The sequence below is a fragment of the Catharus ustulatus genome, chromosome 8 (genome assembly GCF_009819885.2).
Source record: "Catharus ustulatus isolate bCatUst1 chromosome 8, bCatUst1.pri.v2, whole genome shotgun sequence".
Taxonomy (NCBI): Eukaryota; Metazoa; Chordata; class Aves; order Passeriformes; family Turdidae; genus Catharus; species Catharus ustulatus.
Genome location: NC_046228.1, coordinates 16,293,378 through 16,315,129, shown reverse-complemented (window position 1 = coordinate 16,315,129; position 21,752 = coordinate 16,293,378). Strand labels below are relative to the sequence as shown.

The 21,752-nt window shown below is 35.6% G+C and overlaps 1 protein-coding gene across 4 annotated transcripts in view; it reads right to left on the bottom strand.

Moving 5' to 3' along the window:
- The window catches only part of PLCE1 (phospholipase C epsilon 1), a 142,385-nt gene that overhangs the window by 48,738 nt on the left and 71,895 nt on the right, over positions 1-21,752 (bottom strand). For all 4 annotated transcript variants that reach the window (XM_033065666.1, XM_033065667.1, XM_033065669.1 and 1 more), the window contains one exon: positions 5,662-5,978. In XM_033065666.1, the coding sequence (XP_032921557.1) occupies positions 5,662-5,978 (317 nt within the window). The remainder of the gene's footprint in view (positions 1-5,661; positions 5,979-21,752) is intronic.

Below are 21,752 nucleotides of genomic sequence, written 5' to 3'. Positions count from 1 at the left end.
TGGGCCACCTGGCCCCGTCAGCGGCCCCTAGCGGGCCGAGCCTGCACAGCCTTAGCTCAGCCAGTAAACCCCGCCCTCCCGCGGTTCTGTTACTAATTGCACGCGGGTCCTCGCTGCGAACGACAGAGCGGCTTATATTCAGGTGCGGCTTATTTATGGACAAAAACCGAAATATTTGCCAACGCCCAGAGATGCGGCTTATACTCAGTGCGGCTTGTACTTGTGAATTTACTGTAATTTTTAAAAAAGTTTTTTGGCATATCAAAGACTTCAAGTAAATTTAGGTTAGCTATTGCTAGTGCATTTAGGAAAGGCATATTTTTACTCAGTAGGTTTTTTTTGGTTTTTTAATTTTATTTTATTTTAAACATGGGAAATATGTATCAGTCACTAAAAATGTAAAATGAGTCTATGTTTTTGATTACCTAATTATTGAACTACCACTGATTTCAAGTCAAATTTATATGCAGGCAAAAATCTCCCAATTTGTCAGGGGTAGGATATAGCTTATTACTAAGGCTCAGCTGCTTTTATTAATAAAACATGAAGGACATGAAAGAGACACCCCTGATGGAACTTGATCCTCAAGTTATGGTACATGACCTTAAATCTCTGCACAAGTGCAACCTACAGGACTGTTTATCATTCACTCTAAGGGAACCCTGCTCCATGTAGTACACAACAGCATTTAATGCATGTTGAATTATTAATTGTATCCCCAAATTTTCCATGGATTTTCTTCACTCATTCTCTTATTTCAATCACCTAATACTCAATATTATGATAATTCATACATATATATGAATATATATATTAATTTATATATATACACACACATATATATATAAATTATTTACTATCCTCACTATAGGCCCTAGAGAATGTATTATGTGATTTTTTAAAATGGGAATTAATTTATTTTTTATATTTTATGAGAATATAAATGTAGTGGTACTATTGTGGGGGGAAATAATTTTCAATTTCTACATGCAATGTGCAGTGTTTTATCATCTGTAGTGTTTTATACTCATTTTGCCAATGCTTCAGTTTGCAAAACTTTTACAGCAATTCCCAAGCTACATACTTCAGTGGGTGATGCTAGATGGAAGAAATTATGTCTTCTATATTTATATTACATTTTTAGGAACTTCATTAGTACTTGAGAGATGCAGCTTTCAGAGGTACAATTACCAAACACAGCTGCCTGCCTGAAGTTTAACAATTACTATTGCTACCAAGTAAAACAAAATCTTCTGGTTTACCACAAGGTAAGATTACAGTACATACCTTCTTTAATTCCTACCATAAATTAGCCATGGATATCTTTCTACAACAAATTGTAGCTCATTTAAATACTGAATACGTTGGAGCAAGAAAGCAAGAAATACTTTAATGCTAACAAAATAAAGTATGTATATAAAATGTCTCTGCATACAAAACAAGAAGATACTTTAAGGTATCCAAAGGATAAGCATGGCAATCTATAACCCATCTAAACAAGCCATTCTGGTTTTAGTAATCTGTTTTGATAAAAATCAAGAAATTTGAATAAAATCTGAAGAACATGAAAAAGAAACTTAATCAGATGTATATCAGATATATGGTAATTATAGCAAGAGGGAAAAACATTATTTTGTTTAAAAGCAGAATTCTTAGTGTAGTAGGATAGTCCAATTTCTCCCTTTAAAAACAATAATTAAGAAACACTATCAGTATAAAGCTTTAGCACTAATAGCTGGCTGTAGTGAGTTCCTTTGCACTGCTAACTGTGCACAAACCTGTCAGTGCATATTGATGAATATCTGTGTATATATTTATACATACCTCTGTGTATAGAACAGAACTGGAATTTTTTTACATGGGTTTCATTGAAGTTTTTATTATTAAATTTTTTGGCTCTTGGTATAATATGCAAAATTATTTTCAGACACATTTTTAAAATCTGAATATTTTAAATCGCATATCTTATGAACAGATGGTTTACTTTACATGCTTGTGTGAAATTATATAACCTTACAAAGAACATTTACCATGTTAAATCTGATTAAACACTATTCCAAACAAGGACTGGAAAGAGTTTGATATTTGTACAAACACAATCTTTTAAAAGCATTATGCAAACCCATTTAGGCATTGGATAAAAATGCTGAACTAAGAGACAGAGTACAATATTTATTTACATTCCATTATTTCAGTAAAATGATATGTCTCTGTTTTCCTAGTGAGGTTTAAATTTGTATTTTGAATGAACAATGAAAAAATCTTCAAAACTTAACCATTAAAAATAAAACTAACATCACTAAGTGTCCTAAGTAACCATATTTTAATTAACTTTACTGATTTTAAAAATGATTTAGTGAGTGATGAACCCACTCCAGTAGCAGGTCCATACTAACACTGTTCAAACTTTTTTACCTTTTTAGCTTATTTTTGGCAACTGTATCCTTCTAAAACATCACCTTATGAATTTGACTTCTTATTTTGCATTTTCAGTTCAGCAGTGGGACTACCTTCAGTCAGCTGTCTGAATGATCTTCTAATCTGGTGCAACTTTCAATCTAAGAACTCACAATTGCTCTCTACACATATCTCAGCATGGAAAATTAAATGTTTCAGTTTTTTTAAGGTTTTATTGGTTTTCTTTTACTTGAAGCTTAAGCCAGAAGATCAAGTTACAAGAGACTCTTGTCATGTTTATATAATACAATGATTGAAATTATTTTTAATGTGTACATAAACATAAATGTTTACAACATGTACATTGTGCTTGTGTCTCTGTGGTTGCTTTGCTGGTGACAGCAGAAGAGTGGCTGGGAGTCAGTCATAAAGGTGCAAGGGCCTGGGGGGTAAAGAGGCAGAAAAAGAATCCCAGGAAGACCGTGGCATATGACACTGAGGAAGGAGCACATGCCACTCCATGTAAAGAAGCAGGGTGTACTTATGTCAAACGAATCAGAGAAAAGAACTAAATGAAGAGAAAGGTACAGTAGGCAACAAGAAGAGATGGAAAAAATATGTTAAAGTTGTTAGGGTCCTAAAACACACTTAGGTACCATTTTCCTAACTTCCCAACTTCCAAGGCTCTGCTAACTGTGCAGAATCTCAACAGTTTCTTCCTACAGTTTTACATCCTTGAAAACTAAACTTCTTAAGGTCAGAGTTCCATCAGAGCAGAAAAATATATTACTACTACTATTAAGTGCACAGTCTCGGAGACTTAGAGCCAAAAGTTTTGTAAAGGCAGATGTTAACTGCATTTCACTCTAATCCTCCCACACTAGCCACTAATTCAGAATCAGTTTTTAATTACATTTAGTAATAGGAAATAATATCTGTCTTTAACTTGGTGTGCAGTCTTGCTCTGACAAGACTCTAAGATCAATTGGATATTATTAGCAGTGAATTAAGTATGAGCTGTGTCTCCCCGATGAGTATGTGTTGTGCCCAAGGCTCCACTATTATGCAATTACATTTTTAATCAAACCTTAAAGACTACAGGCTTTATTTACAGCTTGTGATACTGAATGCATGCAACCCAAAATCTTCAGGATTGACTGTCATTTTACATAAAGTTCCTCCGTAATATGCATCATCAGAAAAAAAATACTAAAAAGTATACTGCTTTATGAAAAATACTCTAAATAATATAATTGTTATTTAACAGAACAATGACATGAAATTGTTTTTCCCCATCACGTATCAGAAGCCTGTCATCCTAAAAGTAATTTTGGCTCCCACATTATAAATACACTTCAGTATTTCTATAGGCAATGCCAAAAAAATCAGCAAGTGCTCACTGAGTTTTGCCAACAAAATCATGACTCTTTGTACAAGAATTTTCTTTCCATTTATAAACAAAGACATTTTGAGAATTCATGCTCGTGATTGGCTATGGCAACTGATATACTCCACAATAAGATAAAGCATATAGCAAAATAGTGATTTATTACAAGCAGTAAATATTGTACAATAAATTTGAACATAAAACATCTATGTTTTTAAGACGGTATCCCAGATCATACTTCAAATAATCTATCGCATGAAATACCAAAGAATCTGTGCACTGAATATTTGGGAATTAATTAAAATTATATAAAAAACTATTCTGTACCATTACCAAACAAGGAACACTAGACAAGAAAAACTGCAAAGTCACAAACTTCTATGACTAAAAAATAATGCTGATTATTTTATCAAAAGGCAACTTTAATGCTAAAATTGTCATTGGCATGGAACAGACTCAGTCATTTCTGACAAGACTTCTTCAGGACCTACTTGCTTTTCAATCCTGTGACCTTTCAATGTCAGAACACAATCATGGTCAGTCGAATTTGTACAGTTGATGACAACATATCCTCAAGAAAGTGCCCTGGCATTGTGCCTCACCAGGTCATAGCCCAGCTTGGTCAGTGCACCTCATTTCCCCTGGACTCAGCAGTGACCACTGTAGGAGAAGCCCCCCAGGAAGGAGGCCCCAGCTGGGTCAGTACGTCTCCAGACACACCAGCCACAACAGCTTCTTGAGTACTGCTACTGTAGCTAATTTAAACCGTTTTTTAGACTGTTTAAAGACTAAATACTATAATTGCAGCTTTTATGTATGTTTCCATAATTGAATGAGGTGAGAGAAGACAATATATTTACTCTGTTTTAGTTGCTAAATCTCAGTAATAAGAAAGAATAAGGAACACTTTGGAACATGCTAAATATTCACTCACTGATTCTTCTTTGCCCAGCACACAGGAAGTTCACTGGAGGTCAATACATATTCTTCTGTATTTACTTAATTTAATGCTGTTTTTTTGTTACCTGCATGATTTTCATCTCACCCACTATAAGAATGCAGTGGATAGCAAATTAAAAAAGCATGAGGTCAACTTTATCTTCACTTTATTCCACTTCTACGATTCTAGAAACTGGTAGCTGCTGACATTGCAAATAGTTCACCCCCCCAAAAGAAGAAACAACTGTTCCATGTTTCTGCAGCTAAAACATGAGTTTTTATTTAAGTGGTTTGATTTTGATTTGGGTTGGGGTTTTGGGTGGATTTTTTTTACCCTTTTCTCAGTCCTTAATCAATTTCCTATTAAACTCATCAGAAGACCACTTTCCTAAAAACAAAATAAAATCTCACTAAAGAACACATTTGGCTTGTGAAAATGTCATGTCAAGTGACATTTCAAGACACACACAGTGATTAAACAAATTAATAATACAGATTAGTGTAGTTATATTACAAAAAATACAGAAAATTCTAGTTTGAAATACTCCTGTGCTGACTCCTAAGATCACGCTTAGTCTACAAAACTCCAATACAAATAAATAGAACACCCGCACCTAAACAAAATAATAAATTGACTGAAACTGTACCCCATACTGTCAGTATAAATACAAATAATTAGAAGTCTGTAATTTTTTTCTTCATGTTTACTCTACAATGTGCAATGAAAAGTTAGGCCACTGTTTCCCAACCTCACTGAGAAAACTGGTCACATAGCTCCTATTAAGTTCAGTGCAAGTTATTTAGCTAAATCCCTGGTCATCTTATATTTTTAAAATCTGTTGTTATAGCTAAATTCAGCTCTTAGAGATAAAGGAAATAACTAACCCACACATAATGTAATAACTCTTACGAAAAGAAATTTAAAAGTTTTGTTTTACCTCATTAAACCTTGTCACAAGATCTTCTACAGCATTATGTTCACCATTGGGAGAAGAAAGAAAAGTGGCGGATATGGATGCCTTGATAGAAGGCAGCTTGCTTTGACACTCAGCATTCCCCAGATCCCTGGTCAGGAAGCAGAGGTAGTCGATGGGTAAGACTCTGCGGTACAGCTCCTGCTCCTGCTCGGTCAGAATGCTGGCAACCTCCTCTGGGAACTGGATGAGGTGCTGCAGGTCGATCAGCTCCTTGCTGATACCGGCCACGCTGGAGGCAAGCACGCTGGAGCCAGCCATAGCTGTGCACGCTTGGCGTTCTGAAACAAAACAATACAAAACTCATTGGGCTTTGCCTGCAAATCTCGGACCGTGCTGTGCAAAAGAAAGACCACTTGGTATTTTGGTTTTGTTAAACTGCTCATTCATTTCCTCAGCGATACACCATATTCTAGATACTTTCTTTCTATTTAAACATCCTAATATGTTCTTTGATGTAGGGTTTTTCTGCTTGTCTTTATATCTCGTGTTGGTTAGATAGAGGGCAACTAGAGTTAGGAGATTGTAAAGCCACCTGCCAGAACACACTTGCTTCCAGAAACATTCAAACACCTTCCAGCACCTGTGGCCTTGTAACAGCCTCAAATAAAAGGGTCATCTGGCAGAGTGTTCCTCTGCCTTGCCTCCATATAACAGCTACAGTGCAAAGTATTTGAGACCTTGACTGGGGGACTGAGACCCTATTACCACAAGAAATAATGTATAATGATAATTTAAAACCCATGTGCTTCAGCATTTTTCTTCATAATCCGTTTGCTATAAGATAAATTGTATCTGAGCTTGCTGCATCGTGAAACCAAATGTCCAAGGCTGCAAAATATTTTTCATTCCTCTCAGAAAATGCATCTATTTGGGAGTATGCATCTTTTATCCGTTAACACAAAACATTCATGATAGTTTTATAATATCCCAGCAGTGATATCTCTTGAAAAATAAAACTTTTCCTAAGAAGGAAGAAGACAAGCTTTCTAAGATCGTGTGGGAAGCATGAAACATCAACACAATGATTCCAAAATAGTGAGTGAGTCTTCTTACTAGATAAGTTTAGAATGGGTTCTCTGAACAATTTTTCAAGAATTACTAAAATGTAAAACATTCATAGCCACATATTACATACTCTTCCTCATTTTCAGAAAAAGGAGTTTATTTTTTTTGCATTGTTTAATGAAATATCTTCCGAGAATTTTTTGCCTACATAATGGAAGCACATCCTAGATCTCTTACCAAATATTTTATATATATATATATATATATATATATATATATATATATATATATATATATAAGCTCTCATTTGACAAAGAAAGCAAATGTTCTTTCTTTTCCCTAAAAAAGAAAAAAACCAAGTTCATAATGACTGATTAAAATTTAGTCACTTATAATAAACATAAAATATGCTACATGAGTTTTCCACTCTTAGTAATTTTGTGCAAACTAATATTAATCAGAGGGAAATTGAAAAGACAGAAAATTGGATTTTCTGAATATTCTTAATTCTACTGAAAGTCAAATGATAAATCACTGTAGCTCTAAATAAAGTTTTTGGGCTAACAGAACCTATTTAGAAATGTTCAAATACAGAAGAGACTTCTGAAAGAACATATTGTTTCTGTCTAGACTAGCAAGCAAAAAAAGTAATGGGCTTAATTTGCAATAAGCAGTATTTTGGTTATATAGTGGGGAACATATGTAACTTCAGTCATAATGAAGAAGTGCTGCACAGTTATCTGCAGATATTGAGAAATCCCTGTCATCGAACACCTGCAGGAAAGATCAAGGGAAAAGCCAGTTAAGAACGTCACTGACATGTCAGTGCTGGTTTGGGCAACAGGTGGAGGGCAGTGAGCTTCTGGGTTCCCTATCAGCTGTTTTTGCTTCAATTCTATGTGAGACTTCAATTCTGTTTCCTGCTTCAGTCTGCACAGAACTATTCTGAGAGGTTTTGTAATAAAAAGTACTAAAAGCTCGTGTGCACTATTCTTGACTTAGCAACAGAGCACAAGCTTATGCCAAAATAACAACAATGCAATATACAATGTTCATTAGAATGATTATGTATTTACACAAGTTTTACATATATGGACTGAACTGTCACAGCCAGCATTATCTCAGTAAGAGGATGATATAGAAGCCATGATACAAACACCTACCAACACCTTTTTGCTCCCTAGAAGTCACAGTGCCTCACTGACTCCACATGCATGACAGATTTTCCTACTCAAGGCAGAGAAAGTACAGCCTGCACCAGCCTTCCCTGTGTCTCACCACTGAAACTGAGGGTGTTTGGTTGTGTCTGTATTGTACTTTTGTTTTAAATCACAAATGGACTTCTGAAGTGAATCTCCAAAGCATCCTCACTTACTTCACTTTAGTCTTAGTGTAAAAAAAAAAGTGAAAAAAGTGGATCCTTTTCAGACAAAATTTCACCAGAAGATTGACTCCCAGAAGGCAACTAACACATCCCAATTGGTAAAAAGCTGTAGCTGTCAGAAACATCCAGTCTGGAACAAGTACTGAGGTCAGGAAAGGACAGTTGGCCCAGACAACTCAGATGATGGCTTAGCTACAGGTGATCATGTACCACAGGAGACAGAGCAACTACTACAGACAGTGCAATGCCACAGCAATACTGGTACTTTGCAAATCCAGCATTTTTTGGTAAGTACAGTTATAAACACCTTGACACAGCTGTCAATATGGCAAGAAGGGAAGATAGAACTCTACAAGAATTGCCTATTGACTGATGAAAGAGAGATAACCTAAGAGTGAAGATGAGCTGCTCCGCAGCACACTGCTTGCTGATGAGGTTTAAAGGTGTATTCTCAGTAATTCACCATCTCCATCACAGTACCAACTACACTATGCACAAAGACTTCAAAATCTGGCAAAAGCTGACACTGAACTTACAATAAGCTAGAGTGCTCATAATGATTTTTTGCACATTACCTTGCCTAAGTACAATCGCCCTTCAGGCTCCACATAGTACAACCTCTCACATCTAAGAACAAAGCTCAAGACTACAAAGTGATCACAGCCAAGACTAGCTCTAAAGCAAATCTCGATACTGCCGGAAACCACCATGAATAAATATCACAATTAGAACTGGATTTCACTAGACTGACTGCCCATGGATCAAATCCAGCAGAAAGTTAGTGCGGAATTTTGAATGCCTTTAACGGAACAACCTTTAATGGAACTATCATCTTTCACAATTAAATATTCACAGCCCAGCTTCACTCTAACAGAAAAATGAAGCTGACAAAAAGAAAATCTTTTCATGGAAGCTAAGCCAAGATGACTCAAGAGCAGCCACTAGTATTGCTGGATTTGGAAGAAGATTGAAAATAAATAAAACACTTCCTGATTCAAAACACTGAATTTCAAACTAGCATTTCTCAATTCTTCATTAAACTGAAAGAAACTTATGTAAATTCTCTCTCTAATGTGAGCACCCATGGAACAGACTGCTGCAGCAAAAATGCAGCTGATATCCAAGAAGAGGAACACATGCCAAAGAGAAATCTGAAGGCATACAGCTCATGGTTAAAGTATGGCTATAAATACTGAAGAAGTAGAAATAACTTATCTAAGTAAGTAGAATAACTTATTTCTGTTGACTTTTTCTACACCTATAAATATTTAATTCTTCCATAATTCACATCTTTGCAAGTCTTGGTTGTTGGCATAATTTACCTCTGCAGATTCAGATATTTTATCTTTCCTCATTCCAGTCTTCTGTGTTTTATCACAGAAAATCCAGGATCCTTATTCTTAACTTCATCACCTTCCATGATTTACACTCTTCATGAAAGTCTATTCCTTTTTCTGTCTCTTTGCCTGTGTTAAGCTAGTTATTTTTCCTGGACTATCTTTTCAGTTTTGTGTGTGTGTATGCTTCAGACTTCTATCATTTTTCACTCCAGGAACAGATCTGTTTCTGCTATAAAACTCCTTATCCAGTCTAATACACAAATCCTCCAGCTTTGCATTGTCAGTTTATGTTCTTCAGGAAACCCATAGTATCTTTCTGCACTTCAAAGAATGGCCAGGTCCTTAGAGTAACATGCAGAATGGAACTGCTTTCAGACCAAAAGCACAGTAGGTTTTTTAACAGTTAAGGCAAGATACAATCCTCACTAAAATTAGCTGCTGCTGCAGTAAATGAAACTGGGTTTTTGTGTTCTACCACATCAAGTTAATGCCAAAAATACTACAAGAAAATGAGGACCCAGACTATTCACTTGTGAGTTGCCTAAAGCCGAAATCTATAGCTTTACTTATCCCAATGATAAACAGTTGGAGCAGATAATTTCTAACATAGTAAGTATTGCTTTTATTAATCAAAGCAAGATAACCTCTGCTTAGCTTTAACAAAGGACTCGTGGACTGACTTAATCATTGCTGATGCCCATGGGAACAAAGAGGTCTCTTCTTCTCTAACAAAAGAATAATCTTTTTAAGAATGGGAGAAAAATACAGAGTGCCAGGGAAAAGTCACTACATTTTTTAAATGAATGCAATCTCAAAAGTGTAAGCCTGCCTAGAATATGAAAATCTACTTTCAATGAAGTTTGATGAACTGAAAGGTTCAATAACTGGATTTCTGTCTTAGTTTCATTTTTAAGGCCTTTTCTTTCTACATTTACTTTGATTTAAAAAAAAAAAGTATTCTCTCTAAATTCAAAAAACAGTTTTAAAGCAGTAAAGTGAAAATTATAATCACTAACAACATGTTCACTCTCTAGAAGGCTATTGGCAAAGATCTTGTGATTATGACAAATTTCTACAGCAAAAAATGAATTTCAATAGCGGTAAGAGTAAAAGTAATTATTCTATGTTATTATAATGTCTTTTAACTTAGACGATTTTTGATAATATACCTTGATTCCATGACATTATACTAATGTAACTGAAAGCAGAGAAAAATCTTAAAGGAATATTTTTCTCTGCTGGTATTAAAATGTGTGCAATAAATGGATTATAATAGAAGCCTTTTTAGCAAGCTATGCTACAGAAATCCTCCAAACTGTTCATATGCTTTAAGAGAACATATGGATTATGTGTACAGTGAGAAAATAAAAACTGACCACAGGAAAAAAATCAAGAGATAAGCACAGATGAACAGCTGGCAATATATAAAATATAAAATTGTTCTGTTCAAAAGAGAGGAAATATACAATAAAAGCTTCCCCAAGCAGAAGACACCTAAGCAATATACAGCAGGTTAATTGAACACCAGCTTCCAGGACAGATCAGCATAACCACGACAGCATTGTTTTGCTGTCCCTTGGATACAACATATCTCAGTACTCTAATAACCAAACCAACAAGCTTTTGCTAATTTCCTGTTTCTGTTCTATCTAATTAAAAATACCCCTCTCTCTCCCTTAATGAACATGAATTCACCGTTATCAATTTTGACTGCAAACAACTCACTCCAGTATTAGAGCCTGATATTGCATTTCGTGGGAAGCTTGACACAGAACAGGATCATGTTGAAGTAGAAACCACCGAAATCAATAGATCATTTCATCTTTGTATTTGGTTATGAGTCAAGTAACCAAAGAATGAGAAGACACACAGGCTCTCTCTCCATATACCTAAACCTAGCAATATGGGCTACCTCTTAAAACTGCCTATCAGCACACACTGGGAATTATTAGCAGGGGAGCTCTGATCTACAGGGCACTTGGACTAAATGAAAATGGAGTTCATTATGACCTAAGCATCAGCTAGCAGAAGATAACATAGATAACCTGAAGGAAAGAAGATGAGTTAGCTCGGTAGAAAAAATGGGTTTTTTTTTTAATTAGACCAAGTGAGATTACTGATGCACTCTGAGGGCACAGGATTCTTTTAAGGTTTGGAATAGAAACAGCAGACTTCACAGTTAGTTCAAGAAAGCCTGCTTTGAGTTTAATTCAATCATAGTAATAGCAAGACATTGGAGAAGCAGCAGCAAGGAGCAGCAGTGAGTTAGCACATTGGGCCAGGTGAAAAAAGCAACGGTTTCTACAGGACAAAGAGAAAAGGAAAAAGGTAGAAATCACTTATAGAAAAGAATTTTGCTGGAAATAGAACATCCTGAAAATGTAAGACACAGATATTTCTACTGAGGCTGAGATTTTATTGCTGAACAGATTTACGAAACCTCTGGAGATGATTTTTTTTAAAGGCAACTAGCATGTTGAAGTATAATTGAATTAAATTACATTATATACCAGAAAATCCTGACTCATGAACTGTCTGCATAGTGGAATTCAGCAAAAAATAAAGATATGGAGTGATTGTAACAACAGTCACTTACTCCTAAATCACTTCTTGCTTTAGGAACTGGCAGAGTTCAGTTTTGAAAACCAGACTTTGAACACACTTTCAAAATATTGCAATTATAGCATCAATCATGTGAAATCACAGGAAAAACCCCACAAAAGTACTGTATAGTTAGAGATACAACCTGCCTACATAATTTCTGACTTCAAACAAATTTAAGTTGTCCAAAAAAGTGACATACTTAGGACAGTTGAGATTCACATGCATAGAAAAGGATTTTTTTTAAATTTAATCACAGAAGTTGGGTAAACATTTTTACAGGGTAAAACCTATGCACAACAAAACATTAATTCAGATTGTAAAGTTGATTTAAAGATGATCAGCATGAAGTATTTATTAATACATTAACTTCGAGTTAACAATTACATAGCAGTCCTTACATTTTTAGGGAGTTCCTATCCATAAGTATGACCTTGAAAACCTATTTACATTCTGTTTAAGGCTGGATTAGAAGATCCTGGTTCTAAGCTAGATATACTGATACTAGCTCAGTTGGCTGGAGCATGTGCTGATAACACCAAAGTTGTGTGTTCAATCCCTGTATGGGCCATTCACTTTAGAGCTGGACTCAGTGATCCTTCTGGGTCCCTTCCAACTCAGAATATCCTGTGAAATCCGAGCACTGACATAATACATGAAAGGAATTCAAATCATCACCATGATTTCACCACACCTTAACTGCCATGCCTGCCTCCCATCATCCCTCGTGTCCATCTGCACTGCCCTGTGTAATTGCATCCACACTGCTGCTCAGATTTCTGGAAGTGTATCCAAGGGTTTTTACCACTCCACTAGACTGAGTCATTCATGGAAATATTTTGCAGCGTACAAGAGAACTTGGCTGATTGTCTCTGAATTACCATATACTGCCAACACATTTTACCAACCATTTCCTCTCAGTATGCAGGTTGGCTGGTACTGGCTACAGCTGATAAAAATAATCACAGATCTGTCCATAGTAAATAGATTCACTGGGTTTTCTTCTGGCTGTAAACTCTCAAGAAAAAAAGATACAACAAGTGGTAGGGTACCATTAATTTTGACTTTGCAAAATCAGAAGATCTCAGGACAAAATTTATACAATTTGATGCTGATTTTCCAATTCCTTTCAATTTTCAGGGCAGCTAGCAAAGAGCTGAGACTGCATCCTCGTGCAGAAAAGTACAACTAGGAATGGTTCCAGAATATCTGCGTAAGAATCAATGTGCTTTTTGTGTGTTAACTCCAGTCAGTAAACATTTTTTCTGCACCTGAAATAATAGGCTGTGAAGGCAGTGCAGTTACAAATGACCCTGGGGCTAACAGGATAGCAAATGGATACCTCAGCTACAAAGGGCAGCCTGTGTTATAGGTACCATGGAGAGATGAATCAGCAGTACTGCCAGGAGGCTGAAGAGATCCATCTCTACACCATCTACCTGTTTAGTCAGAAAGCTTTATTGCTTCCAGTCTACATGTATGGCAATGGGCCACCTGCACCCTGCTATTTCAGGGAACCTTCACCTACTGCTGTAACTCATGAAACAATATCCTGGTTTCAGAACACCTGCCAGAAGAAGGTTTAATTATAATTTGGTAGATAGACTGTGAATGTCTGGTTGACTGGCTAAAATTTAGCTCTCAAAAGCTGTTTGATACCAACACGCCATCTGTCTTGCTGTGGCATCCTGCAGCACACAGTGTAAGGCCAAACACATGATTTCATTCCTTCAGAGGCAACTATCACCACCACACTTGCTGTTGAAGTGTTGAAGTGGTTTTGGGTTTTTCATCGTTCTCCTGCTATTAAACCGTACCTAATGAATCCCCTCCTTTGCAAAACTCCTGAATGATTTCAGAAATATTCCACTTTTACATACATTTCATAAATCTTTCTCCTAAAGGCTGTCACAGTGTTAGACTAACAGGATTTTGACTTGAGTGACACACTGGCAGGAGGGCCCTCTGTACAGCATCTGTATTCAAGACCTATTAAGATCTGAATATAAATACAGCATAGCATATGGAATGTTAAGTTCAAATGCTAAACAAATGTACATGTAAATTACCAGATAAATTCCAGCCCATAAGAACAAAAATGGTCAAAAGGGAGGATTTATGAGTTTACTTTGGAAGAAAAGAGTGTTGTAGAAAAAGAACTGTACCATTCTCACTGCAAAATTAACTTGTTACAGCTTGAGTTAAAGCAGAGTTCAAGGTTTATCCTCACCTCCCAAAACTGATACAAACCATGTCCAAAATCAAAGCAGGAGCTGTTGTTCAAAATTAAATTAAAATGCATACAACTTTGAGTTAATGCTGCAATGGAGAAATATCCAGTGATTAGACAGAGTGCAAGAATCTCAAGTCAGGTCCCAACATTTGAGTACAATAATTTCAAGACTATAAGGTGCACCGGACTGTAAGGCGCACTTCCGGGTGTCGGCAAATTTCCGAACTTTGTCTATATATAAGGCGCACTGGCGTATAAGGCGCACTTTTTTTTTTTTTGCAGCGAGGATCCACATGCAACAAAGTAATGAATTAGTAACAGAATCGTGCAATCATGGGGTTTACTGGCTCGGCTCGGGGCCAGATTTTATGTGACAGTGACCCTCCAAGGATAGGTGGGAAAGAGGTATGGTCTGCTCCCATCTGGTCCAGTTTCCCAAATACTGCACAGGAATGCCCAAGTTCAAATAACTATTCAAATGAAAAGTGTTTCAATTAGGAAAACAATCATTAAATATAGTCCTTCAAGGTAAAAATAGTAAGAATGTTTCCTATGGCTTCAGTGTCATACCAAGTGATGCGAATACTAAAACTGCCATTGTTGTTAGCGGTACAAAATTAACACTAGATGCCAATCTGAGAACTTAATTTTAAGTATAATTATATCAAAGAATAACATGAGAAATCAGCAAGATCTGATAAGTGTACAACACTTGAAATTCCTTTTTCTTGCCTTTTGAATCTTCAAAGGAAAGACTATCAGGTGCATGAGACACACTACCAGATTTTCCACATAGACTAGACACGCTACCAGATTTTCCACATAGACCAAAGGGCAGGCAAATCTGCTGCATAAGTGTTTTGGTTATTATTCTTACTGGTTATTGGAACAAAATTAATCCAAGCCACATCCAGTAAAAACAACACTTGATTAGATGTTCCCAATTTAAGCCCTGAAGCTTAGCAGTGAAAGAATTTTAAAGGAATGGAATACACTTGGAAAATGTTCAATCAGTTCAGAGTTTTCATCATTCTGGCTGGCTTTCAGCAGTTACCTAAACAGAATCTGTTCCTAACACTATTTTGTTTGAGACCTGTCCTCTACATAACTATTTCACAGAAAATGGGTAGAGAATAGAATCACCAACAGCAGATACTGTTGATTGTGCACCTGTGTACAAAATACCTTTGTATGATCTGCTAAGGAAAGTTTTTCACTTATTTTACATTACATTTTGAATAATAGAAATACAGCCTCTACATAACTGAAGCACCTACAGAATCTACACCTTCTCCACATAGTTTTGGTGAGAATTCAATTAGTGACTCCACCATGTGCTCTGAATATTCCCTGATGATGAGAACATTTTGTGAATAGGAGATTTATTGTAGCAGCTATAATTTAATTTGATATCCAAGATTTTTATATTTCTAACAAAAACAAAATCCAGGGAATATACCTGTATTTAAACAAAAGTATCCACATAAAAATGCCCTAAGACATATTTGAGAAAACTGCATGACTTATTAAGGTATCAGTCAAAAACCTGTAATGGAACACCACAAAACTACTGAGATAATACTTTTGTGTCAGCAGTGTCCAGAAGGAAGGATCTAATAAGAACAATATGGCCTTTTAAAGTGCTTTTAAAGATAGTACTATAATTTATAAAGATACTTAACAAATGGTTAACAAGAACAGGGAGTTATATGCTGCTAAAAAGAAATACTGCAGTAATTTTACCTCCTAGTTCAAAACTCAAAATGTAGAGGAAAATATGAAAAGATTCTCTCACACAAGAATAAATGAGTGAACCAAGGACACTAATTGAAAAAGATGCTAAAAATAGAGAAAAATTATGAACTGGAAATAAATTGATGGATTACATAACAGGGTGAAGATCAAAGCTAATATTCATAATTCACAACCATTCAGCACTCACACTTCATTATTCAAGAAATGGCTTTAAAGTATTTTAAGACTTACAGAAAAATTATTCACTGAAACTGGTCAAAAAGAGAGCAAGATGTTTAAGATGTGAATATTAATTTGCCATTTAAGTGATGATGACCTGCAGCCACTGGGAATGCTGTGCAGTAAATCCATGGCTCTTCTGGCATGTCCTGCAGAGCACTGTCACAGTGGTCGCTCCCTCCACTCTACCCCAACACAGCCAGAGCTGTGCTACTCCTCCTTAGGTGTCTGCCTACAAAATATCATTTGGTCTGTGTCCTGTTTACACCGCACAAAAACACAGAGGTAAAATCACAGCTGATGCCTTTGCTGTAATCCTTATGTGTATTTCTAGATAAAAACAAACAAGACTTTTAAGTTTGAGTTTAAAAGAATTAAGGCTAACTATTGCATTTGGAGTAGATGATCTGTAGGTCCCTTACAACTGAACTATTTTGGACTACTGCATTCTACGTACTATTTACATTTTTCCCCTTGTGGTTGGAATGAAAAGTGAACTATCTTCAATGCTAGAATTAAAAGCCATTTCTGAAAAATACAGTATTATAGGCTGTATATGGATATGCTATCTCTATCTATATATGGATACTTATACCCTGGGTTGAGTATTCTCAGGACAAAAGGTATTTTACTTACCAGATAGTTCAAAGAAAGGAAAAAAATTCATAGCATCATAAGATGCTTCTTCCATATAGATTCTGCAATATCAAAGAAACAAGCAGTTGGAGACACACAGCAGATGAAAGCTGTGTGAACCTCCAGAGGAGTCTGCCAATGCAGGCAGTCAAATTCACCTGGAAAGTGCTCCATGGATAGAAAGTACAATGCACAAAATGCAAAGGGATCCATGCAGGCAAAACAGATGGCTTTCCTAACACATGTTTATTGTTTATTTTAGTGTGGATTCATTTACGTTCTTTTTCTCTTCCCCAGACACAGTTTTTTTCTCAAGCTCATTCACCAACATGTATTGTAAATGGACAATATGTCAAATTAGCATCTTTTCTGTAGGGTTAAAATACAACTGAGGAAACCAGTCTAAAAAATGGAAAGTCTGTAACTATAGAGGAATAAAGTAAAATTATTGCCACACTGTAGGGTTTTTTTTCCTCAGAGGGGAAGTAATTCAGCTGTTTTCTTTTGTAAACTGCTTCCTCTCATAATTCAGGAAGAGTAAAACAAATGTCTCTGCCTAGAATAGGAGCAATCCTCTTAGTCTCACGTTTTTTTCCTTATTTGCAATTTCAATGCAAGTTTCCAGTGTAGTACAATACCTGGCAAAGTCCAATTACTGTTGCTAAATTTACTGAGTGAAAAAAAGGATTCTGTAATGAGTTTGCAGAATTAAATAAAAGAAGCTATTCCTTACTCTAGAATGCAATTTCCAAATTTTAAAAGGTCATTTTGAAAGGTGTCTTTCAATGCAAACATCTAACTACGCCAATTACCAGAAAATTTTTGAAAGGATTGTAACAGTCTGAGTCCTTAACAAGCTGATTTTTCTCATGAGGAAGCTGATGGGGAGCTAAGGAAAATTCATATGCTATTTTTCTAAGTGATTAACATTAATTTACAACTTCCCATCATAGTAAGTCACATTCATGATGTTATATAAGTATTATATCATGCCAGTTTTTCTTTTAAGGAAGTATTGCTACTAGTCAGCTATTCTTAGCAAGGTTTCTGGAATCACAAAGGCTGTGCCAGAAGCACAACTCAAAGGATGCTGAGAGGCATTTTAAAGCCAAAGAGAGAAATATACAGCAAAACTCAGGTCAATATAATCAAGATCCTTCCACAGACATACAGAATACATCAAATATACAATCACATACACTCAGTGGCTATATCAAGGACTGAAGGACCAATGGCATTGTGGGCCACCTCACCACTTCAGAGAGAGCCATGACTCCCATGCAGTACAGACATGGCCAGGTGAGCTACCAGTGGAAATGGTGATATGCTTAACAAAACTCTGAAGTCCAAGAAAGAATTTGTAGTACTGAGACAGTAAAAATATCATGTAGCTTAATGAAAAAAACTCATTGCAATAGCAAGAATTGCCAAAAAGTCAAAGCTGAAAACATTTTGATTCTTTCTTTCATATGTTTATAAATTACAGAGTAGAGGAGTCTGTGTGATTAAGACTTAGAACCGAAATCTGTTCTACGACGCAGGAGTTTAAGCCAGAGAAGGATTAGTGGAATACAGCAGACAGCACAGAACAGGGCAGGCACATGTCTGAGCCAAAAGAAGTAAAACAATAGACTACACAAAGTATTAAATCAACTTTAACTTCGTAATAGAGATCTAAACAATCTCAACATCTATGACTTGCCTCAATATTACTTACTTCTTCCTACCTCAAATATAAATGCTCTAAGTACTTACTTATCCTTGCAGGCTTTTTTACAACTTGACTAGTAAATTGCTATAGTTCTCCTTAGACTAAACTCTGTTATAAGCAGCTATATAAGCAACTATTTTCTATAATTGTTTTTGTTTAGTTTATGTCATTTGGGCATCATAAGGAAAATTAGCAAAGATACATTTATACAAGATTGTGTTCAGAGTATAGCTATATATATTATACTGCTGAAACTAGCTATCCTGTAAAAAAATGAAAGTACGCATTACATGTGGCTTTTACAGGATTAATACACTTGCTACATAAAAGCTGTTCTAAACAGTCACAAGACTCCTTAATGAATTGTTTCTTTGTCATTAAGCTTTAGCAGATTATACTAGAAAGGGTGTTTGCAGGCCCTTCCTAACAGGAAAACTTTCAAAGCTAGTGATTTTGCCATCTGAAAACAAACTCAAAACTAGTACCTTCCTCAGATTTCAACAAATCTCTCTTAACCTGAAGACTTCAAATGCAAGTAATTCCTTCTGTTAAAGCACATAGCAAAAATTAACGCTTCTCTTCCTTCCCTGTGGTGCTACTCCTACCTGTATCGCAGTTAAGGTTTTAAACGGAGTTAAGGCCAGCAACAATATTGTTTATGTAGCAAGAAAATAAAACAACTAGGAAAATAAAGCACATTTGTCTTTAAGACCAGCACAGTCCCTTCCAACCCAAATTATTCCAGGCCTGTTCCATGGCAGTTAAGCATTTTACCTGACTTTAACAGAAAAGCAAGTAGTCAAGCTAATGTACACATTATAGATCTATTGGAAATAGGAAGTATTCTAGACATAAGAAGTGCAAATCTTGTGTATGAAAAGGAGTTTTGCTTTCCTAAAGTTAATATCTCTGAAGAAATAAGATGGGATTCTAAATCAAATTTTTTTCTAGGAGTTTCTAGGAGGTGGGGCTGGCAAAACCAGGTCCCCCTGAATAGATTGCAGATTATACCAATAATACACAGCTATATTTTTTCTGGTTTTTTTAAAGACACAGACAAACCACAGAGTATGCTAAGAGAGCCATAAAATTATTACAAGTTTCAACAGTGAGACCCAGAGAAAGAGATTTAGATCAGAGAAGCATAACCTCAATTCAATAAAGTGAAATTGAGAAGAAACTTCACTGTAGTAGATATGTAAGCACCTTCCAACAGGGGAAATATATGATATTTTAAATAATTAAATCCAGCAGAAAAAATACATAACAAGAACAAATGTTTGGTCCTTGATGACAGACAAACTCAACCTGGAAGTGCCACCCTTCTTTATCTTGGAGCGTCAATGACCACTGGAAAAGTTGGGCATATGGATGGATGATAGTTCTCAGGCTTCTTCAGAAGGCTGTAGCACAGCTGCCTTTCAACTACTGAGCTTGGAATAGAGACAACTTAGAAGGATGTCAGACCAGCTAAATGGTCCATTGACGTTAGGCTTTGTAATTCTATGAGTTTTCTTACTTTTCCAAGCAACATCCTGTTACTGCCCTCCTGTTTTCAAATTTGATGTACCCTCATTCATGCAATCGCTAAACCTTTTTCTCCTGCTCAAGCTTTCTGAAATATTTTCCAATAGTTGATGTTCAAAAAAAAAGTTTTGGTTTTTGAAGGATCTGTCTGTTTCTTTTATTCTCTTGAACAAAAGAAAGTATAATATTTTAGGGGTTTGGAAACAAATAGAAATCCTAGTTACTGACACCATTCTAGTTCTATCTTTGCAAACAAGAATTCTACATATATTTTCATTTTTCCTTGATGTCTTTTTTAGAGAAATTCATTCTATATATGGTTATGGAAAATACCTGAAGTCTTCTCCCAAAGGCTGATCTTGTATGCAAATCCTACCACCACCTTCAAGCAGTACATGAAGCAGTACCTCTTTTCTTTTGTCTGCTCAATACGTATTTTAAAGGTTTGTTAGTAGTTGTTAGGAGGTTTTATATTCACAAATACTGTACCTATGAGGTACATGAACTATATTATTTAATTCGATTTCTTGTACTTCATGGCAATTACAAAGCTGCATATTATGAAGACCTAAAGCCTAGAACGAAATTCTACTTCTAAGATTCTTTTTTTTTTTTCTTACCTTCAAATTTAAGACACTTCAACTTAAATAATAACAAAACTATTTCATGATGCTTTAAATTATGGTATCACAAGTAAGTTCCTAAAATGTTAATTACATTTTATCAGCCAGCCAAGTGCCTACACCAACACAGAACAGAACTAACTCTTCACAGCAAACATGGCAAAAGATTTCTTTTTAAGGTATAGTTATTTTCAGAATCAAGTCCCAAAGGTTAATGATGTTTCAAATCTGAATTCTTCTGAATTACAACCTGAAACTTTTAGAAACTCATAAGAAGAGTAATTTATTTGAAAAAAATCTGTAATAATTTTTAGAATAAGTTATGTTTTTGAAAGAAAATATCCATTTAAAGAAATTTTTCACAGAATCACAGAACATGCTGAGCTGGAAAGGACTACAAGGATCATCTAGTCCATCCCCTGGGCTTCCACAAAACCATTTTACTGTGTTTCTCTGTGGAGGTTTGCAATTTAAATTTGAACAAGCAAATACAGGTGAACAACTCCAGATCCAATCTTCTCTAAAGCTAACAGTAACATAATAACAGGCATTTGAAGCAATAGCTTTTCCAGATTGAGAATTCTTTTTCTCCCTCAAAGAAAAATGCTCTCAGATGACACCACTCTGGTGCCCATAGATGAGGGCAAGGAGAGGAGACCTAATGCAACAGCATCACATCTATCCCTTTGCTAGAAGATCTCAATGCTTACAAAGAAAGCTGAAAGTGTGCATGAATCTGTCGCACTAAGACCATGGGAAATGTAGACAAAAATTTGTAATTACTGTAGAGTTGTGCAAAGCCCTTAAAATTAAGCTCAAGAAAAAAATTAAAGACACTTTCAGCACGAAATTGTACCCTAGTTCTTGTACTGTTGCTTTGAAAAATTTTCAATTTGCATTTGATAAATCTTCCTGGCAAGTTACTGATTTTAGAATTACTAAAATATGTAGCAATGCTTTATATACATAACTAGGATTTCAAAAGCAAATACTTAATCATTCGAAAACTATGTCAATA